Genomic DNA, 22,311 nt, shown 5'->3' with positions numbered 1-22,311 from the left:
CTCTTGAACTTGATATTGTTTGGTTCTTCTTGGTTCATATACATCCCTAGAGTCGACTGTGTTATTTCCCCTACAACGTTGTGCTCTTTATCAAAATCAACTAACAGCAACCGGAGGAATTTCACTTAATACTTTCTGGTTTCGAAAATTCCATGATTTTATTTTATTTTATTTTTTGTTAGACATAAAAAGAAAAAGAAAAAGAAAAAGAAAAAGAAAAAGAAAAAGAAAAAGAAAAAATACACTTCAAATCTAAAATTCATCAATTTCATTGTGACATAATTGTCTTTTTGCACACTGCAGAACAGGACTCGCAAAGAAAAAACAAATGAGAATCAGAAATTGACAGAGCTCTACAAGTCATTTCCAGTTAATGCTGAACAAATAGAAGATAGATGATCAGATAGAAATTATCTTTGCGACTCGACAATTAAACTACGGGCATTCACAACCAACTGTATGTGCATATGTAGATATCATACACATCTATGTACTGATTTTTAAAAGCAGAACCTGGTAAATTGTTAGACCATCTCCTCCAGACGGCTATCCACAATAGAGGACACCGAATCAAGGAATGCAGCTTCACTACAGCCTGGGATCACGGAGTCCCAAGCTTCTTGGATGATCTCCTCGATGACGGACTCTTTCCTCACGGTTTTTCTGCACATCATGCTTCCTATGGCAAATGGAGTCAGGCCATTCTCTGTGCCTTTCTTCAGAAGCATGGTTGATATACGTAGCACGCGAGCACATTCAAGCGGGAGCTCCCAACCATAGAATTTGAGCAAGGCGATGTCGTTTTCCGCATCCAGTGATTGTATGTACTCTAGGGTCTCAGCACTGAAAGGCTGGCGAGCTTGGGGCCAGTACAGCCAGTCAAATGTGCAATCTTCAAACTACAAGGACCGGAAGAACAATACGGTTGGAAAGTGATTAGATTGGATGAAGCTGGAAGACTATCAGTAAAAAAATTGCATCTTTCTTCATGTATCAAAACAAAAGAATGCCAAACGCTACAAAACATATTTATGGCTATATTATGTACAAGAATAATTTGACCAAGAAGATACTCATGGATAATTTTTGACAATATATTTAAGTTTAAAAATTATTCAACATGACATTGACACGCAGGAACAGTGAGAGGCCAGGGGGAAGGACTGAGCGAGAAATGGTACATATTCTGTATTGTCGCAAATGTATCGTCTGGACCTCTAATTTATTTGTAACAGAAAACAACTGTGGTTATTGCAACCCATTTCGAGTTAGCCATCATACACTTGTGAGCAGCATGGTCATGTGAGCAAGGAGATCCTAGATGAATATAGTTTATTTTTCTTAATCATAAATTTTCCTTATAACGAGCATGCATTGAAGCTGCCTATCTAGTGCGAAAATTAAAATTTCGATAGGAATTTTATAAGTTTTGGGAGGGCATTTCTGGTACTAGATGACATTGCACACAAAATGATAGAGTAACGTACAAATTCTATGCGGACAAGTAAAAATGGTTAATTAAGAAAAAAACAAGAACGAAAAAATTGATACAAAACTTACACTATAAGGCAAGCAGTAGCCATGATCAATTGGGATTAGCATGGTTTGGCCGTCTTCACCTTTACTCACCAATATATTTCCAGCATGCCTATCTGCGTTGGCCATCCTCATATCCAACACTGCTATCTTGTGCACTTCCTGAACTGGAAAGGAGCTAGGCCCCATATCCTCACAACTTCCACTATTCTCCATGAACATTTGCAAGGACCCGGTCTTAACAGAAACCCCATCAGGATGATTAAAACCACTGTGAAGGCACTTGACATAAACAGTAGGAGGAACTCCGGCAAAGCCCCTAAGCTCTCCAGTAAACGAGCGCCGACCACTCATTGGATGATCTAGTAAGTAGACAGCACACTCCCGGATCGCACCTTCTCCAACTCTGGTTCCTTTCTTCAATCCTTCACCATCTTCTGACGGAGGAAGCCCACGAGGGTTATTCACAGCCATAGGCTCCTCATCAACTGGCTTGAAAACTGATAAACATTTAGTACCCGAAGAATCCAACATAAAGTATGCTCCTCCAGTACCTTCTGATGACCTAATTGGACATTTTCCACTGTCCAGACCCTTCATGGTACGATTGATCAAATCACTGATCTTTGGAAAAAGCTGGATCTTTGGGTTAACAATAACGGGCTCCAGTACTCTCTCCACAACGGGGGTCTTGGTTGGAACATAAAGATCACGGTCATGCTTCGAATCATCCCCACACTTTCTCGGGTCATTAACCTGTGGTGCTACAATGGACAGCTCAAAGTTCTTTCCCACCGGGGTAGCCCTGATTTTTGCTGATTTCCGGACAAGCAAATAAATCACGGCATCAGAGTTATTCTTAGAGAGATGGTTTATCAGCGTCTGATCCTCAATCAACTCGTCGTTAAGCAAGACATCTTGATCCTCAATATGTTCAAAATTTTTTTTCTTTGCTATCTGACGTTTAACATAAGCAACATCCCGGCTTTTCTCAACATGAAAGGTGAATTCTTTCCCACAACTCGTCCTCACATTAATGACCTGGAGGTCAGACAGGCGAAGGACCAAATGCAGAACATTTCCATTGCTCACGCCATAATCCCGCATGAGGGAATTGCTCCGTGCCAATTCCCTACCTCGACAGACCAATTTTTGGTTCCTCGTGAATATCCCTTTACAATTTTGAATCCGAAGCTTCAGCGATTCAATGGAATCCGACTCCAGGACCCGCATTGGAACCATCGAGCCCGACATAGCAACATAGATCAAAATAGATTCCGGACTAAGTTGAGGGGATTGGGGAGGCGAAAAAATCACATTATCCTCGCGACTCGGGACAATGGAAACCAATCCAGCCGAAGACATTATGGCACCCCCACAAACTCAAATCTGAAACCCTAAAATACCAAATCGGACCCCCACCAAAACACAAATATTCAACGAATTTTCATATGCGTGATATTCATCATCATTCACAGGCCTGAATTAAAAATCAAGAAAGCCGATAAAGAAAAATGAATTCCCAGATCCACGTTTCGAGGAATAAATCAGATTTTAATTGGAAAAAAAAAAAAAAAAAAAAAAAAAAAAAATTACCAGAGAGCGGGAACCGATGAAAAACGGCGCCCCTCGGCTGAGGAAACAACGGAGGAAGAATTGAAATTGGGAGTGGGAGCAATTAGATAGAAATAAAGGAGATTAGCTTGTTTTGAATAGGTGGAAGGCAGAAGGAAAATGGATGATTCTTTGGGACCTATTTTTATGCATTGCACAGTCAGCCTGACGAATTCATTGGTTGGTTGGAGAAGAAGAAAGCTAACGCGTTTTTGGCGTAAATTATTAATTCATTTATTCATTCATTAATATATACATATATCGTTAAAAACTTTGACTCCTATTTAACGCCGTTACACAAAGGGGCTACTCTTGACTGCAATACTATTTTTTTTTTCTTTTTTGTTTAATATCTAAAATTTTGTGCTTTTAAGCATATATATATATATATATATATATATTATCCATTAACCGTGTCAATCTCTGTGTCCATCATGTACAATGTTGAGTATTTTATACATGGTGGGCACAGAGGTGGGCACGGTTGGTGACAGCATATGACTCTGTTTGGTACGATTATTATTAATCTCGATATAACTTATTTTATCCAATCATACGTTCTTTTCGACGTATTATTTATTCATATATTAATTATTTATTTTACATCATTCATATCATTAATTATTTATCTTACATCAATCAAATTATTGAATTAAAATTACTATATTACCCTTTATAAATAATATTATTCATATTTTATTAATTATTAAAAAGACAAAATGATAATTTATCGTTTTTATATAAAATATAATCAATCAAATTAAATAAACTATAATCTATCAATCAAATCAAATACTAAATTAACTATCATTTCTTAGTTATTTTTATTTACATTATATTACTTATCTATCTATCATATCATTCAAACCAAACTGAGCCTATATATATTATATTAGGGACATACTTGGATCTTGATAAAAAAAGTTTTTTTTTAAAAGAAATCATATTTTTCCAATATATATTATCTAGACTAATCTGCTCGATTCGATTTTAAGTAATCATTACTTGAAGATGAAGTAAGATATATTGATTAGAAACACGTATATTACCCTAAACTAATCTCCTTTGATACCAAATAACTATTACTTGAAGAGAAAGTAAGATTTTTGAGTAAATTAAATTATATTTTTGAAATACCCAATTTGGAATATCCATTTTTATCAATGTGTATATATAAGCAATAGGTAATATTTAACTTACTTATTATGAAATGATAAAATTAATAACTTTGTTACTTCTTTTGTGTTACCCATATTATATTACATGAAAACTATTTGATTGAAAGAAATTAATTCTTAAAAATCAATAATTTAAGAGGGGGGTATTATTTGGAATTGAAGGAGAAAAAGAAATGCCGTTTGATGGTCCGTTTCGCTTTCCGTTATGGAATTTATAGTTTCGAGAAGTAAATGAAGTTGTGCTCTGACAATTCTTTTCCTATCGTTGATTTGGATACTGTGACGAAGTTTCATTGTCATTTTCATTTTCATTTTAAATAAATCAATATTCACTTGATCCAATATTTCGGTTATGTTCATCAATCTTATGCTTATCATTTATCTAATAGTTTTTTTTAAAAATCATTTATCTATATGGGTTCAGTCTATGCTACCCCACTCGGGCTTCTTGGAAAATGGAACAGTGAACAGATGAATACACCAAAGACAGAAGAATAGTTTCAAGGCACTTATATTTAATAAATAGAATGACCAGAAAATATGTAGCATCGAGGTAAAAATTTAGAGACAGTTAAATTTCAAGGTTAATGTTCAGGAGCCATAATGTTTTCTTTGAACCCTGAGCAAAACACGAGCATTTACGGCCTTTTGACTGCAAAATATAATTGAAAACACATGATCAGATTGCGATAAAGCAACCTGGAGAGCATATCCAAGCAACGATGATACCGAGCAGAGCTCCAGCAAAGACCTGCGACGGAGTGTGACCGAGTAGTTCCTTGAGCTTTCTCTGGCTTATTGGATGCCCTTGGAATAGATCTTCAACTATCAGATTGAGGACCTACAGAGATTACAAAAATTCTGAGTACAGTTTGGTGTACTTAAAAATAAAGAACAGTATCAAGAAATGCGGATATTTCAAGACAGCCCACTGCACTGTAATTTTTGATTTGCAGCTCCTCTATACATCAAGAAACCATTCATTTGCAAAAGTAAGTCGAGGTGAAATACAGGAATAAACAAGTGGGAAGGGGTGGCGCCCGTTCAGGTTGAATTCAATTCGAAGAATATAACTATATATACAAATTCTTCCTTCACCCCGCAGATATACAGAAAAAACCTATTCATTAAGAATATGAAGCTTGTTAGGTGGATTCATTCAATATTAGAAGTTCCCGTGCTCCAATACCACTTATAGATGATATACATTAATACCAGACAAATCCTTGCTTAAGTGCCTATGCCTAAACGTAGGTGGGAATAAGTGAGACTTCAATGCTTGTCTTTACCAACGAGTTATGGGCCAATGTTATGCTTAGCTTAAGTTCAGTACGATGTGCCAGACATTCAAGTTAGATTGCATTGTTTATTTCTTGTTTCACATGTGACCCATTTGCATGCTATGTGATCTAATTGAGACCTGTGCTGGTTTCTGTCTATCAACCCATTTAGGTCGGAACATTAAAAAAATGATCCAACAGACAAGTTTGTAGCAGGACCACAACGGTGGCATATATTCTTAAGACAAGCAACTAAAACAAGATGTAAGACCTGGAGAGGTAACTTGTCCATTATTCAGCCGATGCCAAATTCGAAAATCTTGTAAGGGTTAGTATAACCCTCAAGTTAATGGTCCTGACTTCCAAAACCTTTCCATGACAAGCCTTATCAATAGCAGGAGTATTTTTAACTCGCAGTTGAGCTCTAAATACAAATCCCAAAACCGCTTACGTAAAGTGCCATATATCAAGAAGAACATACAAAACAATCAGAGTCATTCAGAATTCGATACATATTTCTCATCCCAAACAATTAACAATGATAACACAACAATTAACAATCAAGGAGCAGATCATGGAGGACAAACCAAAGTAGAAGAAATTTACCTCAGCTTGCATCCCAGCATGCCGTCTAACACCTATGGCATCATACATAACAATCAAACTGAAACCTAAGCAAACAGGAAATAAGGAATCCGCCACCCCATGGCAAATGGCCACAGAAGTGGTTAATGCAGTGCACAGTGCAGAATGTGAAGAAGGCATTCCACCAGAGGCAAACATAATCTTAAAATCCCACTTCCTGTCCACACAAAAATTGAGGAAAACCTTCATAGATTGTGCAGCAGCCAATGCGCATAAACCCGAAACGAACGCAGGGTTCGCGGCCAATGTAGCCACAAAAGGACTTATTTTGACTTTAGCCGTAGCCGTCACACTCATGAGCGCCATACCAAACGCCCCACTTTGTAAACACTCAGTCTCCTGGGCACTTGAATCCTTGAATACAGAGGCATATTTCGACTTCGATGATTCAACCACAAAGGTCCCAACTTTCTGAAAAAATGGGATTAAATACGAAAAGGGTTTGATGGTGGGGATGTAATTGCCCCATACTGAGTTAGGGTTATGAGGAATCGAGGAATTTGCGGTGATGGAAACTTTCTTGAATTTGAAGACGGGTAGGGAGGAAAAACTCACCGATCTAGCACAAGAAAAATTGAAAAATCTCAAAGCCTTGAATGGAGAGTGCAGCGTCACAAGGGAGCCCATGAGAACAGAACCATAAAGCTTTCTTGATTGGGTTCAGTTCCAGTCTGCATCGAAGCAGAGCAACAAAGCTCCTACACTTTCGAGAATTCTGAGGAATGTGAAAGAACAGAGGACACTAGTCTTTTTAACACTGCTCGTGGGCAAGATTTTTCCCTTCGTTTTTTTTTTATATTTCCCCATTTTCTGATGATTTATGCTCGAAACATGCCCCACTCATCAGGCATTATCCATCGTCTGGGCCAAGAATATGCTATTGATATTTTAGTACTTGCCTAGTTTGAATATTTACTATTTAGGTTCGAAATTATGGGTGAAACAAAAACTTGGTATCGTCTCATACGAGTAAGTAGTAACTAACATATATTCATATTCACTCCGAATAAGAAGGAAAAAAATATAATTGGTTAGTAGTTACTATTTTTATATGGATTTCGTGTTGGTTTGAGGATTTGATTTTCTTTTGAGTTGAAACGAGATTTTTATAATTTCGAACTCAATATTTCGTTTGTAATGATCCAACACCATTTTAAGTCAACATTAAAATATTAAACGTGATCAAGATGTCATTATTTAAGCAAATCAAGTATTTAATTGAGTACAGAACCAAGAAATATGTTTTGGAAACCACCAAAAGGATAGGACCTTCCGAAGTATAGTTTGGAAGCACCGAACTATCGGAAGCAAGTTCAGTGGCATCGGAGAGATCAAATCGTCCAAACGTGGGATCGAAGCGTCCGATCAAAGTTAGATCATGCAGATTCTAGGTGCCAACACGTGATGATACGTGTATTACATGTGAGTTCGAAACTTCTGAAGTGCTGATCGGACCGTCCGAAGATGATTGGAGCTTCCGAAGACAAGTGTCCAAAGTTGTGGCATATTACAGTTTTCAGAGCTTCCAAACTCTGTCTATAAATAGGCCGAGAAATCCTCACAGCAGTGTGTGTTTTGAGGTGTGAGTTTGATACAATGTATATTTCCGCGTGTTTTATAAGTCGTATACTCGAGGGTCGAACGATAGCAAGACGCTTCCGGCATCGCAGCAAAGAGTATCTAGTAGCTTAGTTAATGTTTTTAGATTAGTGTTAGTGATATGCGACTGTAGGCTTTAACCCTAGACCATGATTGTACTCGACCTGTATAGTAGAGGTGTATAAGTACTGACTGATGTATCCAAAGAGTATTCATGCTTATATGTTGTATTTTATATGTCATCTCATGATACACATTTTACTGTTATATATATATAGAGAGAGAGTTATTTGCATCAAACACCCCTGTGAAATATTGAAAATACACACTTCTTTCCTGTGAAATTTTAATAGGCATCTTCAACCCTAACCTTTTAAAAAATTAGCACACTCGCCCCTTCAGATTGGTGATTGTTGCGCACGCACCCCTCATGCGACTGGGCAAAGATTTTGATATTTTTTTTGCACCAAATACCCCTGTGAAATATTAAAAATGCATATTTGACCCGTGTGAAAATAATTTTTAAATCTATTCAACCCATAATACACAATTTTTATTAAAATGTAATTATAAAATATTTAGCAACCACTCTTCGTTTTATTAATTTTATTTTTAATTTTTAAATTATTATGATTATATAATTATTTTCTAAAAAATATTATTATTTTATCTTGTTATCATTATTTTATTAAATTTTCTTCTTGTTCCCAACTTCTCCATTAAAAATGCATTCATAAACGAGATTTAAAAACCTAAAAATACCAAAATATTAAATCAAAATGATAATTTCATGCATATTACTTTTCAATTTAGGATTATAGATTTTTGAACCAAAATCTAAATTTTTTAAAATGCATTGCAGAATTTGAATTAAATAATAATACACAATATTTATTAAGATCTAATTATAAAATATTTTTTAAACATTTTTAATTTTATTTATTTTTTTTCTTTATTTTAAATTTATAATTTATAATTAATTTATTTCTAAAAAATTATTACTTTATCTCGTTATCATTATGTTATCAAATCACTTTGTGTTTTCAACTTCTCCATTAAATATGATTCATAAATAAGGATTTAAATATCTAAAAATACCAAAATATTGAACCAAATGATAAGTTCATGAAAGTTACTTTTTCGATTTAGAATTATATAAGCATGTTACTTTTTTTATTATTTATTACAAATTGTGCAATGCATATTCTCAAAAAATTTAAATTTTGGTTCAATAATATATAGTCCTAAATAGAAAAAGCAATATGTTTGAACTTATCGGTTTAGTTCAATATTTTGGTATTTGAGATTATTTAAATACTTGTTTATGAATGCATGTTTAATGGAAAATTTGGAAATACGAAGTGAGTTTAATAAAATAATGATAACAAGATAAATTAATAATATTTTTATAAAATAATTAATTAATGATAATACATTTAAAATAAAAAATAAAAAATAATAAAACAAAAAATGTTTGCTAAATATTTATATTTGGATTTTATTAAAAATTATATATTATGGGTTGAATATATTTAAAAATTATTTTCACAGGGGTCAAAAATTCATTTTTAATATTTTACAGGGGTATTTGGTGCAAAAAAAATATCAAAATTTTTGTCCAATCGCATGAGGGGCACGTGCGCAACAATCACTCATCTGAAGGGGCGAGTGTGCTAATTTTTTAAAAGGTCAAGGTTGAAGATGTCTATTAAAATTTCACAGGGGAGAAATGTGTAATTTCAATATTTCACAGGGGTGTTTGGTGCAAATAACTATATATATATATATATATATATATATATATATATATATCTTATATTATATTATATTATATTATATTATTATTATTTATTTATTTTATTTTTATTTTTATATATATAAATATGCAAGTTTCATTGTGAATTTACAAATATATTTTTATGTGTTTAATGGCTTTAATTAATAAGGTTTATTACTTTTTAATGTAATTTACAAACACGTCCTTGTGCGTTTAATGACTTTAGTTAATGAAGTTTATTACTCCCTCCATCTCAATTATATTGTTTACGTTTTCTTTTTTGTTTGTCCCAAATATATAGTCATATACCATATTTAGTAATATTTTTTTACACTTCTTTACTAATATACCTCTATTAACTAAGCCTTGAAAAATTGTGCAATCATTTTTTTTACATTAAATAGGGATAAAATAGAAAGTCTATATAAAATTTACTTTCCAATAACTTTTTCTTAATCTGTGTGAAAAAGAAAAGAGGACAATATATATGAGACAGATGGAGTACTTTCAAATGAATTTAATTTATATGATTTATGTTTAAATATTACTTGCATAAAACATGGTGAAAAAAATTATATTTTATTATATTTTTTATATATAAATATGCAAGTTTCATCGTGAATTTACAAACATGTCCTTGTGTGTTTAATGACTTTAATTAATGAGATTTATTACTTTCTAATGAATTTAATTTACAAACATGTCTTTGTGCGTTTAATGGTTTTAATTAATGAAGTTTATTACTTTATAATGAATTTAATTTATATGATTTATGTTTAAACATTACTTGCATAAAACATAGTGAAAAAATTATTGTGAACTATTTTTTTTCATTTGAATTCTTATTCTTTATCTCTTTAGTTGTGATTGTTAGCTAAAACTTATGCTTTCAAATATTAATTTTTATATATAAATATGCAAGTTTCATTGTGAATTTACAAACATCCTCTTGTTTATTTAATGACTTTAATATGCAATTTACATTGTGGATTTACAAACATATCCTTGTGTATTTAATTACTGAGATTTATTACTTTCTAATGAATTTAATTTACAAACATGCACTTGTACGTTTAACGACTTTAATTAATGAAGTTTATTATTTTTCTAATGAATTTAATTTATATGGTTTATGTTTAAACATTACTTGCATAAAACATTGTAAAAAATTATTGTGAACTATTTTTTTTTTCATTTGAATTCTTATTTCTTATCTCTTTAGTTGTGGTTGTTAGGCGTTAGCTAAAACTTATGCTTTAAAATATTAATTTTTATATATAAATATGCAAGTTCCATTGTGAATTTACAAATATCCTCTTGTTTGTTTAATGACTTTAATTAATGAGGTTTCTTTGTGGCTTTCTAATTAATTTAATTTATATGATTTATGTTTATACATTACTTGCATAAAACATGTTGAAAAAAATTACCGTGAGCTATTTTTTTCTCATTTGAATTCTTACTTCTTATCTCTTTAGTTATTATTTTTAGCTAAAACTTATATTTTAAATATTAATTTTTATATATAAATATGCAAGTTTCATTATGAATTTACAAACATACCCTTGTTTGTTTAATGATTTTAATTAATGAGGTTTCTTTGTGACTTTCTAATTAATTTAATTTCTATTTTTATATATAAATATACAAGTTCCATTGTGAATTTACAAACATACCTTAGTTTGTTTAATGACTTTCATTAATGAGGTTTTTTTGTGGCTTTCTAATTAATTTAATTTATATGATTTATGTTTATACATTACTTGCATAAACCATGGTGAAAAAATTATTGTAAGCTATATTTTTTTTTTCTCATATGAATTAATTTTTTTTTATCTCTTTAGTTGTGATTGTTAGCTAAAACTTATGTTTTCAAATAATTTTTTTTGCAACCAATATTTTTTTAGTTTAAATTTACAAATTAATTTAATTATTTTTTTTATTAATTGTTTTGTGCATTTCTTTTTTTTTTTTCCCATAACACTTTATCTTTGACAAGTCCATTGATTATTTTAAAATAAGGCTAGAATTTATTTATTTATTTTTCATTTTTTCATATTTTTTTGGCATGGTTTGTTTGGTTTTTCCTCATACCTAATTTGTCTCTATTTCCATTGATTATTTTAAAAATAAATCTAGAACTTATGCATTCTTAAATAAATTTTGTTACAAATATTTTGTGGCATTGACTACAACTAATATGTTTTTTTTTAAAAAAATTCTGCAACAATTGGTTGGATTACTTTTATAATTTACCTAATAAAACATGATAAAAGATCATTGTGATACGATTTTTTTTAAATTTTATAATTCTATAATCTCTTTATTTTATTTTTAGCAATTAGCCACGAATTATATGTGAAAATATAAAATTTATATGTTTTTTCAGAGTTTTTAATTTTCTAAGCTGATCTTTATTCTACTTGTAGTCATTAATAATAATGTTATTGGTATACTTATATATTTAAATGATAATATTACCTATATCATGTTGCTTAGTTTTCGATATCTAATTTTTTTTATTTTTTATTTTATGGTTTGTATTTAAAAACCAATTAAATAAAATAAGTTCAAAAACATTAATGTGATTTTTTTTGTTTGAAGTTTTTAATTTTTAAATCATTTTACTTGTTACCCTACCCTGTGGGATCGATACTTGGACTCTCTGCCCACTTTACTATTACTTGACCTAGTTTACTTACTAGTAGACACCGAATTAAGCGGTCATTATCCAACTAAACTGGCTATCTCAAGAAATATTAGACTCAACATGATTATCACATGTTCATACATAACATGAAAGATTAAAATACATAATATGATAGATAATAATGCAACACATAAACATACATATTCAGCTGGATACATATGTCAATACTTACGTATCTCTAAAAAACTAGTTTATGAGCAAAAAGTCTAAAGTCTCAGTCTAAAGATAAGTGAACATCATATCACTATTTTTTTAATCTAGAAGTATCTTCTAAATCCGGGATAATTCTTAAATATATCCTTATAGTTTCGTTATCGAGCCAATTATATCCATTTTGTTTTTCGTATCCTAAAAATATCCCTTATTAATTAAAAATGTCTCGAACATGTCCTTGAAACTAAATAATATCTATTCTGCCCTTTATTTTCCAATTTATTAATAAAAATATTTAGCTCATCATGCTTCCGTAAGTAAATTAAATCAAATTACCTCTTTGACCACACTGTTGTCGGGTTATGTCCACCGGGTTTTACAAGTTGCTCCTCACAACCGAACCACGCGATCGCAACCGATGATTTCTGACACAGACTCCTTCAGCAGCTGCTAGCACAGCCTTATTTCGTTTCCTACCTTAAGGCGTATAGTAAAAGCTTAATTTTTAAATGAAAATAACATGATAGGGAAGAACTTTGAAAATTTATTCTGACAACATATTATTACAAAAATCAACCTCCTTTGAAGATGAGGAGATAACTAATTTAGCTACTCATAGTAGCCTTGTTTTTTGAAATACATGAAATTACAGAAACTTAATAAAAACGTAGAAAGAGAAATATTACAATGATTTTATTTGTAAGAAAATTGAAGGGAATGATCGATGTCTTCAGCTTCCTCAACTACCTGTATTTATAGCTGAAGTTCTATTCGTTTCACAGAGAAAATTCAGGGAATCTTACAGCTGTCTTGAATTATTTATGTCATTATTGATGACAGCTGTCTTGAATTATTTATGTCATTATTGATGGCATCTTTTACTCGTTGAGGAGTCACATGTTTGCCACTTTCTTTTGGCTTTATTATCATCACATGTATCCTTTAATTTTGTCGGGGCATCTTTTGCTTTTGAAGTGGGCCCTGTGAAAGCGCGTATTTAGTGGTCCTTGTCCACTTTTGCTAGTCTCGAAAAAATTCCTCCGATGCGTTCGGGGTTTGAAGGTTTTTCCAAATTCTGGCTCCTTTTGGTTAGGACATTCTGGGCAGATATTTTCTGACCATCTCCCGATATGAGCCATATTGCAAAATTTTCGGCGAGTTTCTTTACTCCCCGGTAGCTTGTTGTTCCACAAAAGGTTTCTCTTCTTTTCGAAGAGTTCTTTCGCAAAAGTCGTAGTTTTTCCTGTCATTGTATTTAACAGTAATGATCCATTCACCGAATTTTGATAAAATTTGAACGGAAACTTGACCTTTTCCATCTCAGTGAGACAGACCCAGATACCCCATGCGCTCCTGGTTGAGATTTCATTCTCTCCGAAAGTGGACACCAATGATATTTCTTCAAATTAGGATCCTTGATGAATATTTGATTATTCATATCAGATCTCCTTAGCTTGATGAAATGAAAGGACTCGTGTGATCCTTTCCCTATTGGTTCTGGAGCTGCACTAAAGAAGTATAACTCGAGCACATCTCCTCTGGACAAATGGTCATTATTTGCCCATGTTTCTTGGACTGCTTCTTGAATTCATTTTGGTAGCTGTGATATCTCCTGGAAGCCTGGTGAAGTTGTATAAACTGAGGCTAGAGCCCCAAATTCATACCATAGCTTTACATCCTTAGTGTTGACATTATTTTTTAGCCAAAATCTTGGATATATCCCTGCAACATCAACCCTGCAAGTGTTCGGGTTAATTTCACTTTTTGTACTTAATTTCTCCCACCTTTATTGATAAACCTGAAATGGAGAAATAACAGCTGGGTTAGTATCAATCTTAGATTTTCCCTAGTATGTATTGGGCCTAAGATTGATCTCTTCATCTTTTTCCCAAGAGGCGGAAGGTTGACTTGATGAGTTATCCTCATCAATTGTTGCTTTATCTAGATCATCAAAAGCTGATGATAGATTAGCACTTGTTTCTTGAGTTTTGGAATCCTCAACATCTTGTTTCACAACCGGTGGCTGTATTTTTGTTCTTGTAAAACCAATGGTTTTAGCATTTCTTGTTTATGAGAAACCAATGATTTCTCTATAGACCTCACAATTGGCCTTTGAATAGCAACCCATAGTTGATTTTGAGCTTGCATACATCCTGTAATTCGATTAGATACTTTGATCCGATCAGCTTATTGTAACCTACCGGTCATTTCAACATTAATGGCTAACTGGTTGAACTCAGTTTGAAGCAACCCAAGGTGTTCCTTGAGATGCCTCTGCATTTTCATGATGAAATCTACGTCACCGCCTTCTATCTCTTGTTAAAAAATCTGCAAGAATATTTTCATGAGATTTAATAATAACAATATCAAAAATATACTTTTGACATAAAGTTTGCCATCTTAATAATCTAGCTTTCTCTGGTTTAGATTAAATTTTATTTTTTAAGAAAGTTTTTACTTGGGTATTATCAAATTTTAAAGTAAATTTTTTAGCAAGTAAAAATAAAGGTCATTTCTCAAAATCCTTTTTAACTGCGTAAAATTCTTTTTCGTTGATATTCCATATGATACCCTCAGATTCTGTAAAAAGGTCGCTACAGTATCTGCATGGTACCTCCCCATCTGGAGTGAACTTAGTAAGGACTGCAGCCCACCAATCATCGATGTCATCAGTAAATAACACCAAATCAATTCATCTAAGGGTATAGCCATTTTCTGGAGTTTTTAACATATCTCATTTAGTTGGTTTACCCCTTTAGTATGTTCATCGGTCCATATAAACCTAGCATCTTTTTTTAATAAAGGACTGAACACCTTCATGTACATCGCTGACTACTCCAAGAAAACTTTGGAGTTGTTTTACGTCTTTGAGTTTATCTGGAAAATTTTGTACCTTTTTCACAATATGGGGTTGTAGAATTATTCCAAATTCATCAATCTCAATACCAAGGAATTCAATTTTCCTTGTCGCTATGACTGCTTTATTTTCCGATAAAATCAGTCCTTCTTGTTTAAAAATTTTAAAGAAAATCTCTAAATGTTTAACATGTTCATCTATATTTTTTGATGCTATAAGAATATCATCAATATAAACAAACATGAAGTTGAAATAATCTTTAAAAATATTATCCATCTTTCTTTGAAATATTTGGGGTGCATTAGCCAATCCCATAAGCATAACTTCCTAGATATAATGTCCTTGAGGTGTAGAGAAGACTGTAAATTTCTTACTGCCTTCTTCCATCCGAATCTGGTAAAATCCAGACTTACAATCAAATTTTGAGAACACTCTAGCATTTCGTACACTGCTAATTAGATGTTCTCTACTGGTATGAAATACCCATCAAACTCCAGGATTTTATTAATACCTTGGTAGTTAATAACTAACTTGGGTTTTTCCCTTTTTATTTTACCATGATTTTTGACCAGAAAGCCTGAGCTGCAATATGGTGAAACTCATTCTTTGATTAAACCAAGGTCCAAATGTTTCTTGATAATCATCCTCATATCCCTTTGATCTGTTATGTTCGTTGGGATAGACTTATATCTAACGAATTCATACTCTTTGACTTCCTTTAGAATAAGACTGACTTTGAGTTGATTTCTATCCCACCATGCCTAAGGATGCTTGTTATAACTTTCTTTGAGCCTCTTTTAGACTCTTCAAGAGATACCTTATTTTCTAACTCTATATCTCTGTGATTCAGAGTTACCTTGAGAAGCTCCATACCTCTGTTTGGAGTTCTTGTTATGTTATTATCTTCAATATGGTTTCTCCAAACCTTCTTGAATCTTTCATTTTTGGGTGAAAAAGTTGTCTTTTATCACCACGCTTTGATACCAAATTTTTTAGCAATGGGGAAAATTTAATACAAAATATTAATATAAGGGTAGTATAGGAAATTTTAGTTTGGAGGACATATCAGAGAAACTTTTTATTAAAAGAGGGACGTAATGGGAACGAAAAAAGTTTTAGTATATTTTTGGGAAAGTTAGGAAAATTTAGGGACGTATTCATTAATTATCCCGCTAAATCCAATAAATACTACAAATAACTATTAAGGATTCAGGACAATAATTTCATATATTGTTAGTTCGCAGAAGTCGAGAGCGCCTCAACTGAGCACAGTTTCTCTACGACCTCGGTAGTACACTGCTCCTTGCTAGCCTTCGATAATATGGTTAGAAACGTTTAAATATAAAGTAAATGACTTAGAAAACTATGTTACAATTATATAAAAATCTCGCGTATATTTGAACTCATGTGTTTAAATTAAAATTTTTTGCAACTAACATTTTTTGTGATTTTTATTTATAAATTACTTAATAAAACAAAATAAAAGATCATTTTGATATATTTTTTTAGAGTTTCTAATTTTTTAATCTGTAATCATTTTTTCCAACCAAAATTTTCTTATGTATTATATTTATAAATTACTTTAATAAAATATGGTAAAATATTATTGTGATAAGAATATGACAAAATAAAATGATACGATAAAATCAAATATGAGAAAAAAATTGAGTATTCAAATATTTTAAATTATTTTAAAAAATATTTTTTTTTCAAATTAGTCACATATGAGTAATATTTAACATGAATTTTTGAAATTTAATACTATTTTAATTATCTTATGTTGAGTTAATTAATTTTCGAGTAGGTATTTTGTGAGACGGTCTTACATATCTTTATCCTTAAGACGAGTACACTCTGTTCATATTTACAAATAAAAACAATAATTTTGACATAAAAATTAATATTTTTTTCTTGTGTGACCTAAATAAGAAATATATCTCATAAAATTGACTTGTGAGATCGTCTTATAAGAGTTGTTCTTTTAATTCTCTTTCGAATTCTAATTACTCCAACGTATGTTCGTCACGTTCGGGATCCACTACTAATCACTCGATAACACATGTAATTAACTTAATTAAAATATTAACATATAAATAACTTAATATAACAGAAAACTGAGAATTAATTATACAATCCAATCGAATTACAATAAAAAAAATAGAAATATCCTTAAATTAAAACCAAAGGTGCCCTCTACTCCTAGGTCCTGGTAATTGACTGAACATTGATTTACCTCTTGAACAACTTGCAAGTTGCACCATCGAATGTGATGTCCATGATATAAGCAAGGACGTGAGTGAATTTTCCAAGTACGCAATGTATGAGTACACAAGTTTATATGCAATGCATAAAGCAGGACTACTTTGATAAACCGAGATAAAAAAAATTGGAACTCATACTTAGAGTGTAGGCACCCCAGTATGAGCTCGATGTTCCGAAAATCCATTGGATGCCACAAATACTTACCGTGATCTTGGACATAAACTGTCTTGGATAACCGCACACGTTGTTCTATGGATCCAGTGGGTGTCACACGGTTACAAGAACAAGAGCTGAGCAACCCTACTCAACTGAATATCTCAAGAGATATCAGACTCAACGTGATTAGCACATATTCATACATACATTACAGGATAATCATGTATCATATGACATATTATACTGCAACATATAAAGATGCATACTCAGCTGGATCTCAGTCAGTACTTACATATCTCTAAAAAAACTGGTTTATAAGCACAGAGTCTATAAAGTCACAACCTAAAGATAAGTGAACATCATATCACTATTTTTTTTATCTAACAGTCTCAATTAATCCAATAGATACTCCCAATAACTATTAAGTATTCGAGACTATACTTTCATCTGTCTTTAGTCTGTAGAAGTCGAGAGCTCCGCAACTGAGCATAGTTTCGTTACGACCTCAGTAGTACACTGCTCCTTGCTAGCCCTCAATAATATGGCTTGAAACACTCAAATATAGATTGAATAACTCAGGAAACTCTGTTGCACTTAGGCATGAGAATCTCGGGTCTATTTTAACTTATGTGTTTACATTAAAGTTTTTTGCAACCAACATTTTTTTGTGATTTTTATTTATAAATTACTTAAATAAAACACAATAAAAGATCGTTTTGATACGATTTTTTTAGAGTTTCTAATTTTTTAATTTGTGATCATTTTTTTCCAACCAATGTTTTCTTGTGATTTACATTTATAAATTACTTTAATAAAGCACGGTAAAAAATCATTACGATAAGAATATGACAAAAAAAAAATTATACGATAAAAACAGATATAAGAAAGAATTTAGTAGTTCAAATCTTTAAAAAAATTAAAAACATGTTTTTTTTCAAGTTGGTTAATATGTGTAATAACATGAATTGTTGAAATTTAACAGTATTGTTATTATCTTTTGTTGAATTAATTAATTTTGGCGTAGGTCTCTTGTGAGACGGTCTCACAGTTTTTTATTTTTGAGACGAGTCAATCTTGCTCATATTTACAAATAAAAATAATATTTTTGACAAAAAAATTAATAAATTTTCATGGGTGACCTAAATAAGAAATCAGTCTCACAAATTTGACTCATGAGACTGTCTTACTGGAGTTTTTGTTTTATTTTTGTTTCAACTTTTAATTATTCCATCGTATGTTCTCCACGTACAATACACGTGCACGTTTTCTAGTATATATATATATGTGTGTGCGTGCGTGTGTGTGCATGTTTTATGTTGAGTCTATATCTCATTCGAGATAGCATTTCTAGTCGAGTCACTCAGCCCCACACTCTTGTTATATTGTCTGAAATCGGGAGCTACCGTGATGATGAGGATCGAGGCTACGGTGATCTAGATGAATGTGTGAGCTACCAATAGGCTTTGACCCCATATAGTACTACTCGCTTTTGGCGCCTAATTTTGAGCAGGATTCGATAGTTGACCAATTACTCAGTCATATCGTCATATCGTTTTGTATATTCATACTTTACGTACTGGGCGTTAATCGCTCACATCCTTGGCTTTATCTTGGATACCTCATTCGACGAGGCAGGTCTTAGGTTGCACGAGACATGATGCTCTAGGCAAGGTTAATTAGGTGGGGAGCCAATGACCACTTGGGAGGTTCTGTTCTGATTCAGTTGTTTTATGTTGGGATGCTCAGATACAATTGATTCAATATGATTATATAACTATATTTGCTGTTAGAGTTGCTACCGGTTGTATTTTGTCGGTTTGAGTTTTACTTGTATAATTGGTTTTAAGTTTTCGTCAGTTATTTCTCTAACTATGTTTTATCGTTTTAGGTTAATTGCATGCTTAAATTTTCACTAATAGATGATCCGAAACGGGTCGCTGCATCGTTTCAAACTTCATGTTTTTATATGGATAGTTTACAAAATGACATTGGTCAAATTTTATTTTATTTTATTTAAAAAAAAAAAAAAAACCTTCTCCAATGTATTAAAAACACTTCAAATACACTTGATGAAGTTGGTTTTCAAAAAATTAGTTTGACCAATATCATTTATTACAATATTTTTTTATTTTTTTAATACTGGATTTGAGTATAAGGAAAAATAACCACACGATTTGGTTGAGTTTGCTTTAGTATAACTTTTTGTATAATATTTTATAGTAAAGATATGCAAAAAATAAAATTTTCATGAATTTGCATATTATTATAGATAATGGATATAGTTTGAAAGATGACATTGATCAAACAAGTTTTTTTTTATGTATGACCTTCTTTCAACAAAAATTTGTGAAATGACCTTCAAACATAAAGGAAATACAAAAACTAAACAAAAGTAGAAGATTGAGAATGTTATATTTCAAAATCATGGTCAAACAAAGGTTATTTAGTTAAATAATAATGTAGAGTTATTTCGTGATACGATTTCACGGAATTATATTTGTGAGACGGATTGACCTAATCCATGTTTGTATTGAAAAGTAAAAAAAAATTATGAGTCGGGTCGGGTCGGGTCGGGTCTTGTCGGAAATCCATCTCACAAAAAAGTAAGCTTCGATCTAACATATCTATATACGTGAGGTGGTCGGCCCGACCGATATTTATAATAAAAAGTAATATTTTTTACATAAAAAATAATATTTTCCACGGGTCTCGCTGTCTCTTGGATAAGCTAATGAAAATGACATGTTATCGCATAATTTGATCCGACATTTTCTTCAAAAACTCCTAAAATCCCATGTCTTGATTGGTCAAAGTATTCCAATAAATTAGGAATATCCGACCAACTTTTCTCAACGTAAAACCATATCCCTCTAATAATTGCTGAATCCCCTTAATTGTCTCCCACATGACAACTAACCTTCAAATTAAGTAAAGAAAATATAGAAACAATACAAGAAAATCGAAAAACCCTTTCCACGATTCAACCAGATTTCATTTTTCTCCAGGCAAAAAGTTCACATTTTCGGGCACGATTCCAATCGATTCGAAGAAAATAGGATGGAATGGTCTACAACAAGTGCTACAAATGCATATCTTGATGCCCTCAAACTGGTATTGTTTATGCCTCATTAAAATTTATATGGTCTTTTATCTTCATGCATGCATAAAATAGATATTGGTTGCATCATGCATGTGCTTCTAGCAGATGTTTGGGTGATTTGGTGGGTATGTCTAATAATAAATGAATATTCATTCTCATTTGGGATTGACTTGATTTCATTTTTTATGTAGAAAATCAGATAAGATTAATATTTTCTCTCGTGATTCCAATTGATATGCAGCTTTTGAACAATGCAATTTTATCTTTTTGTGTATCTTTTTTCCTTGTCTTCAAGTAAATCCAACGTTAACTAGGATTCCATCCATATGTTTATTGGCTTGTTTTGTTCTTTTTATACAAACACATAATTCTCATTAAATTTTTCTAACACAACTCCTGTTGTCTGAAAACAGTGTGGAAAATGCAAGAAAGAGTGCAGTTCATGTGAGGAAGCACAAATACCTGAAAGCAACGAATTCATATCCGCTTTGGCAGCAGGCATGAGTGCAAAACTAATAGTAGAGGTGACATCCGATGTGTCCTCATCGACGGTAGCTTTAGCAGCAGCAGCGCGACAAACCGGAGGAAAACTCGTGTGCATCCTTCCCGAGCCAAAACTCGACAGATCCCAGAAAGCAATAGACGACTCAGGCCTACACGACATGGTAGAGTTCAAGACCGGGAACCCTGTAGATGTGTTGCACGATTATGAGAACATAGACTTCTCTTTAGTAGATTGCAAGGCGGATAACTATGGAAGGTTACTCGAAAAGCTGGACGTGAATCCTAAGCGATCGGTGGTGGTGGCGAATAATCTGTTGGGAGGAGGAAAAGGGTTGGAAGGACGCTTGAGAGGGGTGGAAAATAAGACTGAAGTAAGGTCTATTAAACATCCTATTGGAAGAGGTATGGAGATTACAATGATAGGCAAAAGTAATGACCTTGGGAGCAAAGAAAGAGGCACAGAGAGGAGGAAGAGGATCATGAAAAGGGGTGACAAGAGCAAATGGGTTTTTGAAGTTGATGAAAAGAGTGGAGAAGAGCACATCTTTAGGATGCCAAGATCACAATGAGACTTTTTATGCAGCATACATGTATTAGAGGTCTGTTACTTCGGTTGGTTCGTGTGAGAAGACGTGGTTTTTTACTCTTGCAACTCGTTCGACTGGAGTAAGAAACTGCGCAACATCGAGAGAAAGCCTCCAAGAGTCCGAAATTTCAACATCTTGTACAAGCTTTGACTGGAGGGAAGGGCGTGGGGTGGGGGAAAATGGGATTAAATCTACGGGGCATATGTGTACTTGGGATGTAACTGGATTGTCTGTTAAAACATTTATTGGGAGAATCTAAGTTCATAACTGATAAATATAACGCGGTTCAACTTCAAACCGTGGTAAGTGAAATCAGGTGTTTGATCAGCAAATTCAGCTTCTATAACAGAGAA

General features: G+C 32.4%; 3 protein-coding genes across 4 annotated transcripts; 1 reads left to right on the top strand and 2 right to left on the bottom strand.

Annotated features, from left to right (window-relative positions):
• Positions 1–251: 251 nt before the first annotated feature.
• On the bottom strand, positions 252–3,359 carry LOC140894564 (phosphatidylinositol 4-kinase gamma 4). Its single transcript, XM_073303115.1, has 3 exons — positions 3,133–3,359; positions 1,561–3,016; positions 252–899 (listed from the first exon to the last, which is right to left on the bottom strand). The coding sequence occupies exons 2-3, from the start codon at positions 2,899–2,901 to the stop codon at positions 525–527; spliced, it is 1,716 nt and encodes a 571-aa protein (XP_073159216.1). The 5' UTR covers positions 2,902–3,016; positions 3,133–3,359; the 3' UTR covers positions 252–524.
• Positions 3,360–4,838: 1,479 nt separating this feature from the next.
• Positions 4,839–7,101, bottom strand: LOC140865532 (uncharacterized). Of its 2 annotated transcripts, XM_073270200.1 has the most exons (3): positions 6,215–7,101; positions 5,080–5,169; positions 4,865–4,980 (listed from the first exon to the last, which is right to left on the bottom strand). In XM_073270200.1, the coding sequence occupies exons 1-3, from the start codon at positions 6,878–6,880 to the stop codon at positions 4,900–4,902; spliced, it is 837 nt and encodes a 278-aa protein (XP_073126301.1). In that variant the 5' UTR covers positions 6,881–7,101; the 3' UTR covers positions 4,865–4,899. The 2 variants fall into 2 exon arrangements, with proteins under 2 accessions (XP_073126302.1, XP_073126301.1); XM_073270201.1 differs by having other exon boundaries at positions 4,839–5,169; positions 6,215–7,099.
• A 14,100-nt stretch (positions 7,102–21,201) lies between these two features.
• LOC140865343 (uncharacterized) lies at positions 21,202–22,202 on the top strand. The gene has a single exon (XM_073269951.1). The coding sequence runs from the start codon at positions 21,368–21,370 to the stop codon at positions 21,938–21,940; it is 573 nt and encodes a 190-aa protein (XP_073126052.1). The 5' UTR covers positions 21,202–21,367; the 3' UTR covers positions 21,941–22,202.
• Positions 22,203–22,311: the final 109 nt, after the last annotated feature.

The sequence above is a fragment of the Henckelia pumila genome, chromosome 4 (assembly GCF_033568475.1).
Source record: "Henckelia pumila isolate YLH828 chromosome 4, ASM3356847v2, whole genome shotgun sequence".
Taxonomy (NCBI): domain Eukaryota; kingdom Viridiplantae; phylum Streptophyta; class Magnoliopsida; order Lamiales; family Gesneriaceae; genus Henckelia; species Henckelia pumila.
The sequence above is the reverse complement of the archived record's forward strand: the minus strand, read 5'-3'. Positions and strand labels throughout refer to the sequence as shown.